This window comes from Mesocricetus auratus, unplaced genomic scaffold (genome assembly GCF_017639785.1).
Source record: "Mesocricetus auratus isolate SY011 unplaced genomic scaffold, BCM_Maur_2.0 Super-Scaffold_100025, whole genome shotgun sequence".
Classification (NCBI taxonomy): domain Eukaryota; kingdom Metazoa; phylum Chordata; class Mammalia; order Rodentia; family Cricetidae; genus Mesocricetus; species Mesocricetus auratus.
The window spans coordinates 14,893,871-14,910,497 of NW_024429206.1; the positions used below are offsets into that span (position 1 = coordinate 14,893,871).

The window sequence follows — 16,627 nt, forward strand, 5'->3', positions numbered from 1 at the left end:
TCATGTTATCGCTCCTCCCTCACTTTGATTGTACTCCAGGAGCTCTGCCCATTGTTTAGTTGTGGATTTCTGCATCTTCTTCTGTTTCTGGGAGCAGGTTCAAGCTTTCCTGGGATTATGGATTGTAGGCTGGGTATCTTTTGCTTTAAGTCTGGTATCCACTTATGAGTGAATACATACTATATTTGTCTTTCTCGTTTAGGGTTACCTCACTTAGGATTTTTTTTCTAGTTCTGTCCATTTGCCTGTGAATTTCAGAAGGTCATTGTTTCTTACTACTGAGTAGTACTCCATTGTGTAAATATACCACATTTTCTTTATCCATTCTCCAGTTGAGGGTCAATTCTTTGTTCTTGTAGTTACCCTGAATGACGGATTTTAATTTTTTACTTGCAAAAGTATGCATTAATGTATAATATTCTATTCAGATCATATTTCAGAAAACATGTTTAAGCTAGAGATGGTAATGCATGCTTGTTAACCCAGCACTCGGGGCTGTGGTGGAGGAGTGTGAGTTCTAGACCCGCATGGGCTTCTTAACAAATTTGAGGCCATCCTGGGTTACATAGCAAGACCCTGTCACATTCTTTTTTTTCCCTCCCTCCCTTTTTACTTTCTCTTCAGACAGCATTTCACTCTGTCCCCTAGGCTAGCATGTAACTTACTATGTAGCTCAGACTGGCCTCAACTTGTGGTCTGTCAGTCTTCTTGCTTTGTCTTCTTCACTGAATGCTGGGATTATAAATATGAGCAACATGCCTGGTACTTTTTTGTCCTTTTAACATACTTTTAAGTGTATGAGTGACACGTGTGTGGTGCTATTTCTCTTTGGTCTTGCTTGCAGTGAGCTCGTTGCTATCCAGCCTCCTCAGTGTTTGCGGCCCTCAAAGTCTGCTGAAAGAGAAGATGAGTCAGAGGCCCCTCCAGACAAAAGAGCCTCATCCAAGAGTGTGTTCATCAGCAAAGATGCAGCATCATCCAATGAAAAGGTTTATGTTTTACATGAAAGTTCCCAATTTAATCAAGCAGAGTTTCCATGCTTTTATTCTGCTGTAGCACTGTTGCTTAATTTTGGCCATATCTAGGTTTTTACAGCCATGTGCTGTGTGACTGAAACATCTCATACACTGGAGAGATGGTTCAACAGTCAGTAGTACTTGCTGCTGTTGGACAAGAGACCCAGGTTTGATGGCTCACAACCATCTATAAATCCATTTTCAGGAATCCTCTTTTGAACTTCATAGGTATCAAACACACATGTGCATATTCATACAGAAAAATACTCATACATGTAAAATAAAATCATTGAAATGTATTTTTGGGGTTTTGGGGACAGGGGTTGATTTTTGTTTTTTTGAGACAGAGTCTACATAGTCCTAGCTGTCTTGGAACTAGTGTTCTGGAACACTATGTAGACCATACTGACCTCAAACTTATAGAGATCCTCCTGCATCGAGTGCTGGAACTAAAAGCGTGTGCCACCACATCTAGCACCAATTTTATTTTAAATCATAGGCTTTTAGGGTTAATTGAAAATTTTTATTCTTTCAATTCTCTCTCTCTCTCTCTCCCCTTATACTTTCCCTATTGTTTTCTCACTTTCCCCATTGTCTTCTCATCCCTTTTTAGGTGTCTTTCTTTCCTTCCTTCCTTCCTTCTTTCTTTTTTATTTTATTTTTCAAGTCAGGGTTTCTCCGAGTAACCCTGACTGTCCTGAAACTTATTCTGTAGACCAGGATAATAGGTGTTCTGCCCTCCAATAATAAGTTTTTTTCACGAATGCAGTAAGCCAGATCAAGCCAACAGGAGTATTGAGCAGAACAGGGCAGGCTCACTGGTCCCAGAACAGGCCAGAGAAGTCTGGAGCCCAAACTAAGGCAGGGAGATTTTATAGATTGTAGGCAAGGGGTGATAATGCATCCACCATAAGCTGGGTTTGTGCTCAAGCTTGGTAAAAAAAAAAACTGAGCACTTGGGGGGAGGGGGAACTTGGGCAGCAGGAGAGGAAGTTGCTATAGTCACCAAGAGTGTAGAACTGGGCCTTTTTGCCCCTTTCCTTTGTTCAGAGACTCTTAGCAAGCAGGGTTTGGAGAAAGAGAGAGAAAGAGAGAGAGAGAGGGAGGGAGGGAGGGAGAGAGAGAGAGAGAGAGAGAGAGAGAGAGAGAGAGAGAGAGAGAGAGAGAGAGAGAGAGGAGAGAATAGGGGTTCCTGGATAATGCAGGGATGAGTTGAAGGCTCCACCTGAACATAGGCTGGCCTTGAACTCACAGATCCACCTACCTTTGCCTCTCTCCTGGGTGTGTGCCATCACTACCCACTACCCAGCTTACTTTTATTTTCTTAAGTTTTATTTATCAATAGTCTGTCTGTGTGTGATGTGCATGTGTGAGTGCAGGGTGTGCATTCATGAGGAAGTCTGAAGTTAGCCTTCTGATATTGGTTTTGTCTCTCCATTGTGGGTTCCAGAGTTGAACTCAGCCATTTTGCCAATACTCAAGGTTCTATTTATTTATTTATTTGTTTGTTTGTTTTTCAATACAGGGTTTCTCTGTATTGTTTTGGAGTCTGTCCTGGAACTCACTCTGTAGACCAGGCTGGCCTCAAACTCACAGAGATCCTCCTGCCTCTGCCCCCTGAGTGCTGGGATTAAAGGAATGCACCACCAACGCCCGGCTCTCAAGGTTCTTTTTAAAAACTTTTTTCCTTCTTTCAGAAACTGCTGCATTGACTTTTTTTTCAACTTGAAACTCAGCTGCCTGTCCTTAGCCACCCATTCCTTCACATACCCTCTGGTGACAGCCGTTTCCAGAGGATCAAAGGGGACATACTGGTGAACTTAAAGACATGGCTGCAAAAATGGCAGTGTGACACTTTACTACAGGAGAAACGCTCTCACCTTTGTGAGTCCCCAGGAAGCTAGGTTCTGATTGAAATCGCCATTCTACTGATGACAATGGGCAAAGTGATGGAACAGGACGTAGCTTTCTTTACGCTCTTCTCTCTCTCTCTCTCTCTCTCTCTCTCTCTCTCTCTCTCTCTCTCTCTCTCTCTCTCTCTCTCTCTCTCTCTCTCTCTCTCTCTCTCTCTCTCTGTCTCTCTGTCTCTGTGTGTGTGTGTGTGTGTGTGTGTGTGGTGTTGTCTTTCAGTATCTTACTGTAGGATTCAGGAAGTACAGCAAGGATGAAACTCTAATTAAAGGATGTTTATAAATTCTCCCTCTCCTTTTATGTTTTGTGTGTGTGTGTGTGTGTGTGTGTGTGTGTGTGTGTGTGTGTGTTTAGGGTTTTTGTTTGTTTGCTTGATTTTGAGACAAGGTCTCATGAATCCCAGGTGGCTTGCAACCAACTAAGGATGACCTTGAACCTACCTACTTGTTGCCCAAGTGCTGGTGTTCTAGGTATGCACCACACCCTCCTCTTCCTTCTTTCTTCTTTTCCTTTAACAGGGTCTCCCTTTTCAGTGATTGAATTATAGATATGAGCCACCACAACTACATTTTCCTTATTTTTCAAAAGAAAAGTAAACAAGTAAAAGCTAGCCAGGCTTTGATGGTAAACCTTTAATCCAGCACTAGGAAGATAAAAGCAGGCAGATCTCTGAGTTCAAGGCCAGCTTGGTCTATAGAGTGAGTGCCAGGACAGCCAGGCCTACACAGAGAAACCCTATCTCAGAAAAGAAGGGGGTGTTACTGTCTGATTTTAAATAATAAGTGAGAGCAATAAGCTTAGATCCAACAAATAATTTTTAAATCCTTTATTTCCTTTTTTAAATACACAAATTCCATAGGAAGGAAAGAAAAGGAAAACACAGCAGAATTTGTAGTGTACACCTGTACTCCTGACATTGTGGAGTCAGAGGCAGAATGATTGTGAGTCTGAGCTGATCTGGTCTACATAGTGAGTTCTAGGCCAGTATGGTCTACAGAGTGAAATGCTAGTCTCAATAAACCAAAAAGAACTGGTGAGATGGCCACCTCCCTTTACATTTATTTAATTGTGGGGTAAAGACAATCACAGCCAAGCCTGATGAATTGAACCATACACCTGAATCCACTAGGTAGCCTTCGCAAAGTTCTCCTCTGACTTCGTGTCATGGAACATAGCCTACACACACAAAATGAATAAATGTTTTGTTTTTAAATTAAAGGCCATCTAGATGGCTCAGAGAAGGTAAACATGCTTGCCACCAAGCCTGACAACCTAAGTTTGGTTCCTAGAACTTACATGTTGGAAAGAGAACAGACTCTTTTAGCTTGTCCTCTGATCTTCACCCTTAAAAAAAAAATAGCAAGATTAAACTGAAGGTCATCTCTACATACCTTTAGTGCTAGGGTTCTGTTTTGCAATTACTTTGACCTGCTAATATGACTTGATTTTTTAAAAGTTATTTATTTTGTTTTATGTGTATGAGTCCTCTATCTGCTTGTATGACTTTACACCAGAAGAGGGCATCAAAACCTATTATAGATGGTTGTGAGCCACCATATGGTTTCCGGGAATTGAACTTAGAACTTTAGGACCTCTGGAAGAGCAGCCTGTCCTCTAAACCACTGAGCCATGTTTCCAACTCTCCCCCTTTTAAAGACAAAGTCTCACTATGTAGCCCTGGCTGGCCTAGAACTCATTATGTAAACTAGGCTAGCCTTGAACTCACAGAGATCTTCCTGCCTCTGCCTTCTGAGTGCTGGGAGTAAAGGTGTGAGCCACCACCACCTGGCTGGGTTTGAAGTTTTTATTTAAGAAATGTTTAAAAACTTTTGCTTATAATTAGTTCTAGTAGGTTCTGTTTATGTTGCATTATTTCACTGAGTAGATTATAAGAAATAAAAGGAATTTTTAAAAATACTAATGTCTGCTGTTGACTGAGAGTTAACATCTGTGTCTGTAAATTACGATTGTGTAAAAACAAAAATGCACCTTGGCTCACAGTGCTGAACTGCATTGTTTTTTCAGGATGACTTTTCTCCTACCAGTAAACTCCAGCGCCTGCTGGCCGAGTCTCGGCAGATGGTCACGGATCTGGAGCTGAGCACCCTGCTGCCCATCAGCTGTGAGAATCTCAACAGAAGTGTGCGTTCCCCTTTCTTCCTCAGAAAAAATTGTGTGTAGGTGTTTGTGCAGGGAGGGATGTGCATGTTTGCATGTGTATATGTATATGGTGTATGTAGGCTAGAAGACAACCTCAGTGTTGTTGCTCAGGAGCTGTCCACCTTATTGTTTGAGACAAGGTGTCTCATTTGAACCTTGAGCTTGATGATTAAGCTAGTCTGGCTGGCCAGCAAGTCCCAGGGATCCACCTTTTCCACCTCTCCAGCACTGGGATAACAAGAGCATGTACCTACCACATCTGGCTTTTTATTCAGGTGTTGGGGATCAAACTCAGGTCCTCATGCTTGCATGACTAACACTTACTGACTGTTCTATGTCCCTAGCCAGATTCCCTTTTCTTGAGACAGACATTGACAAGGTCTGAATATGGCACTAAGCGGTGGGGCTCAGGGAGTACTGGGAGGTGGCTGTTCTCATAGAATGGAGGTTCAAGGAGAGAGGCAGTGTGCTAAGCATAAAGAGCCATACTGTGGGGCTAGAGAGTAAGACACAACCCAAAACAATCAGTGTCAAAACTGCCTCTGCTTCCTTTGATCTGTGGGGCATCTGAATGCACTTAGTGTTTGCTGTTTTTGTGCTGTTGCAGATGGAGCCTAGGGCTGTATGTAGCAAGTACCTTACCCTTCACCCAGATTCTTGGAGATGTTTTAAAACACACAAAGTTTCAACTTTCTTTATTTTATTTTTTAAAGCAGCAGTCTCCCTATTTAACACTGGCTGTCCTGGAACTATGTAGCCCAGACTAGCCTCAAACTCACAGACTAGCCTCTGCCTCCTGAGTGCTGGAATTAAAACTGTGTGCCACCATTTCCGGCTCCAAATTTTCAAATTTAAAGTGAACATAGGATTTTAAGAACATACAAAAGTAGAAAAAAAACAGTATAATTACTCATCTCTGATAACCACCAAACACCTGCCATTTAAAATTTTATCTTCCTCCTCTGTATACTTTAAATTTTACATTTGTTTACGTTGTGTGTATGTTTGAGACACGGTCTTATCCTTAACCCTGGCTAACCTGGAATTAATATGTAGACCAGGCTGGACTCTCACCTCACTCATGGAGATCTGCCTGCCTCTGCTTCCTTAATTCTGGGATTAAAGGAAAATGCCTGCATGTCTGACATTTCTGTGTGTTTTCCTGTGTGTTTTCCTGTGTGTGTGTGTGTGTGTGTACACGTGTGCATGTACACACACACACACACAAGTGAGAGACAGAGGACTAGAACGTGTGAGGTAGTCAGGACAACTTTGGGGGTTATTTCTCTCCTTCCACCATTGGGCTCTAAGGATCAAACTCAGGACTTCAGGCTTAGCAGCAAGTGCCTTTACCTGCTGAGCCATCTCACTGGATGTCATATGCTTTTCAAACACATTTCAGAGCAAATTTAAGACATAGCTTTTCACTCATAGATACTTGGAGATGCATTTCTTTCAGGTGTGTAATTTCTTTGGAGGGGTGGGGGTAGGTCTTACTATGTGACCAGCCTAGAACTTACCATCCTCCTGTCTCTACCTCCTACATTACAGACATTATGTACATGTGGCACCATACCCAGCAGATGAGGACTTTTTAAAAAACAACCATAATGACATTATGACATGCAAGAAAACCAACTGGGGGCTGGAGAGATGGTTCAGAGGTTAAGAGCACTGACTGCTCTTCCAGAGGTCCTGAGTTCAATTCCCAGCAACTACATGGTGGCTCACAACCATCTACAATGAGATCTGGTACCCTGTCTGGCCTACAGGCATATATGCAAGGAGAATGCTGTATACATAATAAATACATCTTTAAAAAAAGAAAACCAACTGTAAACCAGTGTCCTCTAATGACTATATGTGCTAGCTCTTTCCCACTTAATTGACACATCTGTCTTCTCTTTATTTGGATCAGTATCCAACCAAGGTCTGCCCTTTGCCATTTCCTCCCCTAAAGTCTCTCTAATCATAGTTCATTGTTTCTTTTCCCCTTCTCCCCTTTTCCTCCTCCTCCTCCACTTTTTTCTTTTTTTATGTTTTTGAGACAGGGTCTCTCTATGTAGCCCTGGCTATTCTGGAATTCACAGATCCATCTGTCTCTGCCTCCTGAGCGCTGGTACTACAGGTGTGTGCTATTACTCCTGATTCCCCTTTCATTCTTTATCTTTTTTGTTTGTTTGTTTTGAGGCCAGGATAGAACAGCACTCTGGATTTTACCAGCTCTTCCTTCACTGTACTGTGTGGCACCTTCCTCACCCATAATGCCTTAAACTGCTTTTGGATCTAGGGACTTGACGACACATACCTACCAAACTTCTCCCTAGTCAAAATCTCTCATTCTTTTAGATTTTACACGTTGATTTCTGCTGTTTCTTCTGAGCACAGTAAGATTTCAGTGGCAGTTGTGTAAGCTGCCTTGTAGATTTTATTGCCTCTACCTAAACAGTGTACAGAACACTAGACTTGAGGTCTATTGCCTGATTGTGAAGTAAGAACTCAGAACTTATGCTTCCCATTTCAGATTCAAGGAACATTCCTTGGACATGCTATCTGTGTACTTATAAAGATATTTGAAAGCCATTTAAGTTAAACTGTTTTTGTGTCTCTAATGAAAACTCCAAATAACAACAACTGTACAGGGCTGGAGAGATGTTAAGAGCACTGGCTGCTCTTCAGGAAGGTCCTGAGTTCAATTCCCAGCACCCACATGGTGGCTCATAGCCACCTACAGAGGAATCTGATGCCCTCATCTGGCATAAGGTATACATGCAGATAGAGCACTCATATATATTAAATAAACCTAAGAAAAGAATACTGTACAATACAAAAATTTTCCTTTTTAAATTTGACATTTAAGTATTTTAATATGTATTGATCAATTGATTATGTGGGCAGTTGCAGGTGGCTCTCTCCTACCATGTGGGTTCTGGTGATTGAACTCAGGTCATTAAGCTCAGCAACAAGTTTCTTTACTCCCTGAGTAGTCTCACTGACCCCTGCTGATTCAGATCATGCATGTGTGCCCATGTAGTACCCAGTGAGGAGAGAGTTTCTATTGTATGACTATGCGTGCATGTTGGGGTGCACTTGTGTGCGCAGGTACACATGCATATGTGTGCAAATGCTGATGGAGGTCAGAGGACAATGACCTTGAATGGGAATTGAGAGGAAAGTGCAGGGAAAGGGACTAAGCTGTGGCCTTGGGTGTAGACTGGGAAGATACTGAAGCTGTGCGAGGCTGGTGAAAGCTTGGTTTGAAAGAATTTTGAGTTGGGAAGACCTAGAAGAACTATCTAATCCTAACCCTTCACTCTGTAGATCAGGGAAGGGCATCACATCCTTTACTCAGCATTCCGCAGCCAGGACCAGAAAGTCAGTGAGTTGGAAAAAACAAAAACAAAACACTGGCTCCAAACAGAATATTTTTGGATTAGGGAGATGTTGGGAAACAGAATTTAAACAGCAGAAATGTACTGGGCAACAAGTTTCACACACTCTTTCCCCCATGTCTTTGAACTTGCTAAAGCTAGAAACAGGAAAAGCAAACAGTTTTATAAAAAATTTCTTGTTTTTGGGATGCTCTCTCAGCCTGGACACATGGGGAAGGGCCTAGGTCCTGCCCTGGATGAAATGACAGACTCTGGAGATCCCCCCAAGGAGGGCCTTACCCTCCCTGGGGGAGGATTGGGGATTGGGCTGGGAGGGGTAAGGGTGGGGCTGATGGAAGGAGAAGGGGGGAGCCGGGATACACATTTGAATCGTGCATGTTTCTAATTTAAATAAAAAACATACATAAAAAATTCTTGTTTTTGCAACAAGGAAGCAGGGTAATGTTCTGAGCAGCCAGTCTGCCCCTCTGAGGCGTCATCATCTGCAGCTAGAGACCAGGGTAGTAATTCTGTGGAAGTGATGCTGGGGAGCTCCAAAGGGTCATGCTCCCTCAGGAAACTGCAAGGCTCCTGTCCTTTTGACAAGCAGTGTCACGTTCTGACTTTCCCAGACACTCGTGTATGGGTACAAAATGGCATAATTCCAGGTTTCTCTTTAAGCTTTGCTTAATAGCAGAGTGCACATTTACATAGGACAGGGACTGCTCCCAGCCGGATGCACAGGTACAGACTACACTCCTCCTTGCATGCTCTCATGCTGTATTATTCACTGAATAACAGATACGTGCTACAGCTCATGGGTGGAGGTCAGAGGACAACCTGTAGAAGACAGTCCTCCTTCCACCATGTGGGTTCAGGGTCACAACTCAGGTCATCAAGCTTAGTGGTGGGCACCTTTAACTGCTAAAGGCATCTCACTGGCCCCATTTGTAAATGTTACAACTGTTAACAATGACAATAACAGCAGGACTCTAGTAATGTAAAAGGCAGACAGAAAGAAGGAAAGAGTAAATTGTAGTACTGCTGGCCATACCCAGGGCAACCCCTCACTGCAATTGAGAATGGGGCAACTCAACCCTAGACCATGCTTGGCATTCCAACTAGTACACAGGAATGGACATTCTATTTCTGAGCTTAAGATTTATGCCCGTAGTCCTGAAATTTGGGAGGCTGAGGTTAGAGGATCATGAAATCAAGACTAGCCTGGGCTACCTAGTGAGACCCTGTCTTGTAGCTCGAATTCTAATTGATCTTTAGATATAGGGAAAATACTGAAAGATCAGAAAGAGGGAGGAACAAGCCGCAGCCACTTCTTTTTTTTTTTTTTTGGTTTTTACGAGACAGGGTTTCTCTGTATTGTTTCGGAGGCTATCGGTCCAGCCCGGCCTCGAACTCACAGAGATCCGCCTGCCTCTGCCTCCCGAGTGCTGGGATTAAAGGCGTGCGCCACCACTGCCCGGCACCGCAGCCACTTCTTACCTCACCAACTCCTCAGCTTGAAAAGGGGTGAGCTCCTGTCTCCACCTGCCTTATATTCCTCTCTCTGCCCAGCCATAGCTCTTCCTGTTTCCTCCTCCCTAGTGCTTGGATTACAGGTGTGTGCCACCACTGCCTGGTTTCTATGGTTAACTAGGCTAGCTAGCTCTGCACTCTGATCTCCAGGCAAGCTTTATTTATTAGAGCTCAAACAAACAAACCCCTCAAAAAGTGATCGGACATGAAGACACATACCTTTATCTCAGAGCTCACCAAGTAGGCTAGTCTGTCTATCAGTAATCCACCCACCTCTGTGTCCTCCAGCTCTGGGATTACATGCCCATGCTAACATTCTTGTTTCTCTGTGTAGCCTTGGCTGTCCTGGAACTCACTCCGTAGAACAGGCTGGCCTCAGATTTATAGAGAGCCTTCTGCCTCTGCCTCCCAAGTGCTGGGATTAAAGGAGTGCAGCACCGATCCCCAGCCACACTTGTATTTTTTTAAGATATATTTATTGTTGCTGGGTGAGTTCGAGGCCAGCCTGGTCTACAACACTACACAGAGAAACCCTGTCTTGAAAAAAAAGATATATTTATTGTTATTTTATGTGTATGGGTGTTTTGTTTGTATATATTCTATATCTGTATATCCTGGTCTGCATAGCAAGTTCCAGGAGGGTAGGGCTACAAAAGGCAGCTCCAAAACAAACAAGCAAGCAAACAATAAAATAAAGAAAAATTACACCAGAAATGGTAGTGCACACCTTGAAGCAGGAGAATCTCTGTGAGTTGGAGACCAGGCAGGTCTATATAGCGTTCTAGAACAGCTAGGGCTACATAGAGAGACCCTATCTCAAAAAATAAAGTGTGTGTTGGGGGGGGGGGGGAGCCATTGAGATGGCTGTGTGGGTCTGTGGTTCTTGTGCCTAACCTGACATTCCAAGTTCAGTCCCTGGGAGGCACATGATGAAGTTGAGAACTGATTCTGGCAAGTTGTCTTTTAACCTCCACATCCATGCCATGCCATGCACACAAATAAGTGTAATTTTAAAAAATCTTTAAAAGTGAACAATATTGAGACAGTGGTGGCGAATGCCTTTAATCCCAGCACTCGGGAAGCAGAGGCAGGTGGATCTCTGTGAGTTCAAGGCCATCCTGGTCTACAGAGTGAGTTCCAGGACAGCCTCCAGAGCTACACAGAGAAACCCTGTCTCGAAAAACAAAAAACAAAGAGTTGTCTACTGACCACCACACACATGCCATGCCTTGTTCTTACACGTGCGTGCGTGCGTGCACATGCACACACACCCACGGGGGGGGGAGGGAAGAGAGACAGACAGAGAGAGAGAGAGACAGTGTGGGCACTGCGGCATCTGTGCATAGAGGTAGAGGAGTTTGTTCTCTCCTTCCACTGTAAATTTCAGGTATCCTATTCAGGTTGTCAGGCTTGTTCACCAAGTCCACCTAAGTCTTTGAAAGGCACCCCTGATATATTTGTGTCTAGTAATCTAAAGTGCTTTTTAAATTTCTGTAACCTGGATACTAATTTTGGAGTTGTTTTCTAGAAATTAGAAGTCTCAGAAGAGCCAGATGACAAAAACACCCTTGTCAGTCATTGAAGGAAACAAAGTCAACTTGGACATTCACTGTGGCCATGTGTAGGTCACCTTTGCTTGTCTCACTTAATCTTGAAATTGATATTAATAAGTAACTAAGAATGTTGATAATGTAGAGTCATGGCCACACATTCATCTGACCAATAATTGTTCCTCTTTTGCCTGATCTACTTTTACTATAATTAGCTTGAGTAGAATGTCAATTACTTGTGAGAGAAATACAGATCAAAACATTTTTGTTCTCAATACTTATAATTTTGTATCTAAAGAAGTTGGTATACAAATCCAGCTTTAAAATTTGGGATCTTAGCTGGGCGTTGGTGGTACACACCTTTAATCCCAGCACTTGGGAGGTGAGGCAGGTGGATCTCTGTGAGTTTGAGGCCAGCCTGGTCTACAGAGAGAGTTTCAGGACAGCCAGGGTTACACAGAAAAACAACAATAACAACAAAAAAGCAGGTAGTTGGGCCTGCCGGTACAGTCTATAATTGCTATGGGGAGGCTGATGCAGGCAGGATTACAAGTTCAAGGCATTAATTAGATAAACCTAGTGAGACCCTGCCTCAAAAGGAAAAAAAAGGGGGGGGGGAACCCGAGACCAGACATAGTATACATGATATAAAACACTGGTTATCTTAGCACTCCAGAAGTTGGGAGGACTGAAGCAGAAAGATGTCAGCCTGGGCTGCACTAGTGAGACCCTGACTCAGAAAAAATAATTTTTCAAAAGGCATGTACATTTTCATTTGAGGATTGCTTCTATATGTCTGTCTAGAAAGAATTGTGTGACTTCGAGCTCTGTAAGCCTGTCGCCCAGGAAGCACTTTCATGGGTTCTGTTTGCTTCTGTCAGACCTTCATTCTAAGGGCAGTTCCTCCAGACCACCGGACCGTGGGCATAGGTGCCACAGGTGTTTCTAGTTAAGCACAAGAGCCTTTCCGGTAGGAAGGCAAGAAATCTGAGCAGACCCTGCCTGCCTCCCCCTTCCTCTGCTCTCATTGCTGGGAAGTTTTCTCGTCTATGCTACAGCATGAGACCTTACTGAGGAGAGCCAGGATGTGTAGTCAGGATCTCAGACTCTGGGAACTGTTAGTGCACCACACAGTGCTAATTCCTTCTCATTGTGTTGACTGTTTTTGTTTTCTCTCAGAAGCAGGATTCTCATTGGAAGACAGAAAGCGGATACCATACTTCACCTGAAGACAAAGAGGATTGTGATTCCCGCAGAAGCAGCCTTTAATACAAAGGCGAGCAGAATCCCAAAGTTCACTTCTTAAAGCAACTATGTTTTATTTTTGATGAACCATTTTTGTGTAAAAAATATTTTCATGCCAAAGAAATGAGGCATTACCTGTGTATGGAACTATGCTAAAAGGAAAAACAAAAAAACAAAAAAAAAACAAAAACTCTGTCAAGGTGCAAACACAGCTTAATACCAGAGAAGCTCTTTTAACCTGGCAATAATCAAGAACCCTGCATGTAAAATGCTTTGTTAGCTGTCTGCCTTTTTACAAGCTGGGTATATATTCACATTATAACCATAACTTCTCAGAGTCAGCTCCCTGCCTGTGACCACGACGTAGTCTTCTCTTAAGGTTTTAGCGCTGACTTTGTTGTGTTGATGGCATGAGATAAGATGGTGTAAAATGTTTGCAAGGGGACACTATCACCTTGCTGGCAGTTAAGGCCAGTCTGTCCTCAGGCGACAGCTGTATCTTGTCTGACTCTGTAGTAGGCAGTTCACTTATACAAGACAGCACTTGCTGGAAGATCAAGTTTTATATGGATTTTTAAAAATATATTGAAATCTAAAAATTCCATTTTAACTTTAAAATTTTTTAATTTTTTCAAAAAAAGAGATTACACAATTTGCCTCTGTCCCTTCTATCAGAACTGATCAATATCATTCAATAAAAGATATTTTTAATAACAAAAATAATTTTTGGTTTCCTTTTACTATACAGGACTAAAACAAGGAACTTTATGTATGTAGTTTTGGTTTTTCAAAATAGGGTTTCTTTAAGTAGCCTTGGCTGTCTTGGAATTAGCTTTGTAGACCAGGCTGGCCTTGAACTCACAGAGGTCTGACTGCTCTTGCCTCCCAAGTACCCAGATCAAAGGCATGCACCACCACTGCCTGGCTAACAAGGAACTTTAAATGCACCCTGGCAAGTTAATTTCTTGGGAAGGTATTTTCTTAAGCAGATATCAAGGCTGTATTGTGCTGGGTCAATGCCCCTTTGTTAGAGGCTTCGGGGTTTCTTGGGAGATGATTTTCATGAGAGGGGAAGGCTGTGCAGCTCACCTTTGTAATGAGGGTGCTGAAAAGAAACTAACAAGGCTGGCTACACTCTATAAATACTGGCTTTCCCTTCAGACTTGCTGTGCCTAGCCAGACTGAGAATATAGAGCTGATTCTAAACCAGCACTTGCCAAGCTGGAAACCCAGAATGCCCTAGGAGAGGCCCCAGGGTCCAAGTTGAGAATCCAGCTCCTAAGTGTTTTTTCCTGCTCTGTGTGATGGGCTCATGGCTGCTTCTCCATTTGCCTACTGACTGGGAACATCAGTTAGATGCTCCGTAGGAAAACTTAGGGTAGAACAGGATATGAAATACATTATTTTATAGCTAAATGTAATTTTAGTTCATAGACTTGAAATATCTACGACACCTGTGTGTACTCCAGGCTGACTCCAACTTGTGATCCTCCTGCCTCAGTTTCTCAAGTGCTGGGATGCAGGAGTATACCACCATACCCAGCTTTACAACACCTGTTCTTAGCTAACAAAAATTTATTATGAATTAATTAACATGAAATTCAGAATGGCCAACTTTCATTTGATCTACTCTACTATCTCTACATGTTATATTTATAAAGGAGCGATTTCTCCTGTGTGTGGGAAAGAGTTGCAAGATAAACTAGCCTTTAGGATTTGCGTTTTGTCATCATTTTTAAGACCAGCATATCAGGAGGCAACTGAATTACACTATAATTTGTCTGCCAGAATGATCTCAGCATTGGAAAAGACTGATACAGGGTATTTTTAGAACTTCTGAACAGACATTTTAAACAGAAATAGAAACACCCCCTCTAAAAAAATTCTGAATCAAGATCATACATAAACACTTAAAACAGTTTTACCCAAAAGATGACAAGAGAATGCTTAGAACCGAGACTGTGGTATGAGGCCAAGGATGGAAGCCCTGTCATGGAAGCCTTGTCACACTCTGGGTAGTGACCCATAGTTCTTCTATGTCACTGATCTGTAAGCTTCTTGCTAGGGTAATGCCTTTAGCTTTTTTTCCTTGAAGACATTGGTATTGTTCTGGTATCCCACATTGCAGGAAGGTTCATCACTTAAGCCTCCAGGAGAATGATCCTAGCTAGTGACCCTGATGTTCTGGAGAACAGAGTGAATAAAGTCAGCTAAGATGCCAGGCACATGCATCAGGGTTAAAATGGGTGACCTTCCAGAAGTCTATTGGATGCACAGTGTGCTAACCAACCCTGGTTTCTCAGCCAAGAAATGTGTAACACAAACAAAAAGCATCTGTTACCCCATCTCTTGGGGAAGGCTAGATAGGAGAATGGCAAGCTGAAGGCCTGCTTAGGCTACAGAGTGAGTTCAAGTCCAACATGGGAAACTCTAGTGAGATCTCAAAACAAAGTTTAAAAAGAGGCCTGGAGTGGTAGAGTACTTTTCCAGCATGCACAAGGCCCTGGGTTTAATCCCTGGCACCTCACACATACAGATTCATTATGAGCAAGCACACCATGCAGCTTTGACAGGCATGGGAGATAACAGCGTAAGCCCTGCTTACATTCTAGTAGGGGGCACAGATCTTAAGTAATCACAGGGAAGACTGGTGCCATCAGTGAGAATTTTGAGATACTGGGACATAGGTCAGGGTAGAGGAATCAGGGAGGCTTCATAGAGAAGTAGCAACTAAACCAAGGGCTGCCAGATGAGCAGACACTCAACAGGCAAGCAGGAAGAGAATCCCAGGCGTAGTAACAGCGCATGCAAAGTCCCTGAGGCTCTGGAAGGAGCATGATGCATGCACAGACTTGATAGTCCAGGATGGCGCAAGATGAAACCGGAGACGGGCTGCGTGGATTGTGCTGTGTGTCGGTGTGGCAGTGGCTATTACAGCATACAGCCTTATTCAGTGAGTCTCCAAAACTTTGCTGTCTTCCCGAGTTCTCCCAAAGGGCATCCTTACTCAGTCATGGACCAGGCCCCTCTACTGAAGATGTCTGGAGATGAAAACTTAATCAATACAGCAAGGTATTCATTTTGTTCTCCACTCTATGGGGCTGGTTTATTCTTTCAAACCTTGATTTTATACTCCACCCTGTTTTTAGTCACTGTGTAGGCCAGGCTGGCCTCATAATCACAGAGGCCACCTGCCTCTGACCCCCAAGTGCTGGAATTAAAGGTGTGTGCTATGCTCGCTCTCGCACTCACTTTTTAAATTAAATTTTATTTATGTGTTTATTTTGTGTATGTGTACATGTGCATGCCACAACTCTAAAATAAAGGTCAGAGGACAACGCTTGGGAATCATCTCTCTCCTTCCATCATTCAGGCATTGAACTGAGGTCATCAAGCTGGACAGCAAGCACCTTTACCTATTGACTCACCCGAACTGCTGGCCCTCACACTGGTTTTTGTTTTTTGAAACATGGTCATGTACCAGGTTCTCTGCTAGGCATGGAGAGCAGAATTCTGGTTAACACCAGGCAACCGTGACCTCCCTCCAGCAACTCAAAAATCTCATGAGGAGATTCACTACTGGTAAAAATCACAGCGACTCCAGTATCATCAAGTCAGTGGTGTGCTTGTCAAAGTGCAGAGACCACATCGTGGAGGCAAAATTTTGCAGTTGTGTGAACCTGGGCTGAACCTGGGTGCTATTTTAACCTCTCTAAGCTTTTTCTTTGGTTTGTAAAAATACCTCCAAAACTTAAAGGTTAAATGAGATCCTGCAATCCTGATGACTGAATGGTGAGTACCAGGCCCAGCACACTAATAACCTCTGTTTACTAAAAAGAAT

General features: G+C 43.0%; 1 protein-coding gene across 6 annotated transcripts in view; it reads left to right on the forward strand.

The window, feature by feature from the left end:
• Positions 1–13,506, forward strand: part of Ccdc62 (coiled-coil domain containing 62) — a 39,487-nt gene extending 25,981 nt beyond the window's left edge. For 2 of the 6 annotated variants that reach the window (XM_021233302.2, XM_040731391.1), the window contains exons 10-12: positions 845–989; positions 4,953–5,069; positions 12,721–13,506. In XM_021233302.2, coding sequence (XP_021088961.2) covers positions 845–989; positions 4,953–5,069; positions 12,721–12,810 — 352 coding nt within the window. In that variant the 3' untranslated portion in view covers positions 12,811–13,506. Of the gene's footprint in view, positions 1–844; positions 990–4,952; positions 5,070–6,638; positions 7,797–11,519; positions 11,613–12,720 lie in introns of those variants that run through there. The other 4 variants (XM_005080630.4, XM_040731390.1, XM_021233303.2 and 1 more) reach the window with 4 other exon arrangements.
• Positions 13,507–16,627: the final 3,121 nt, after the last annotated feature.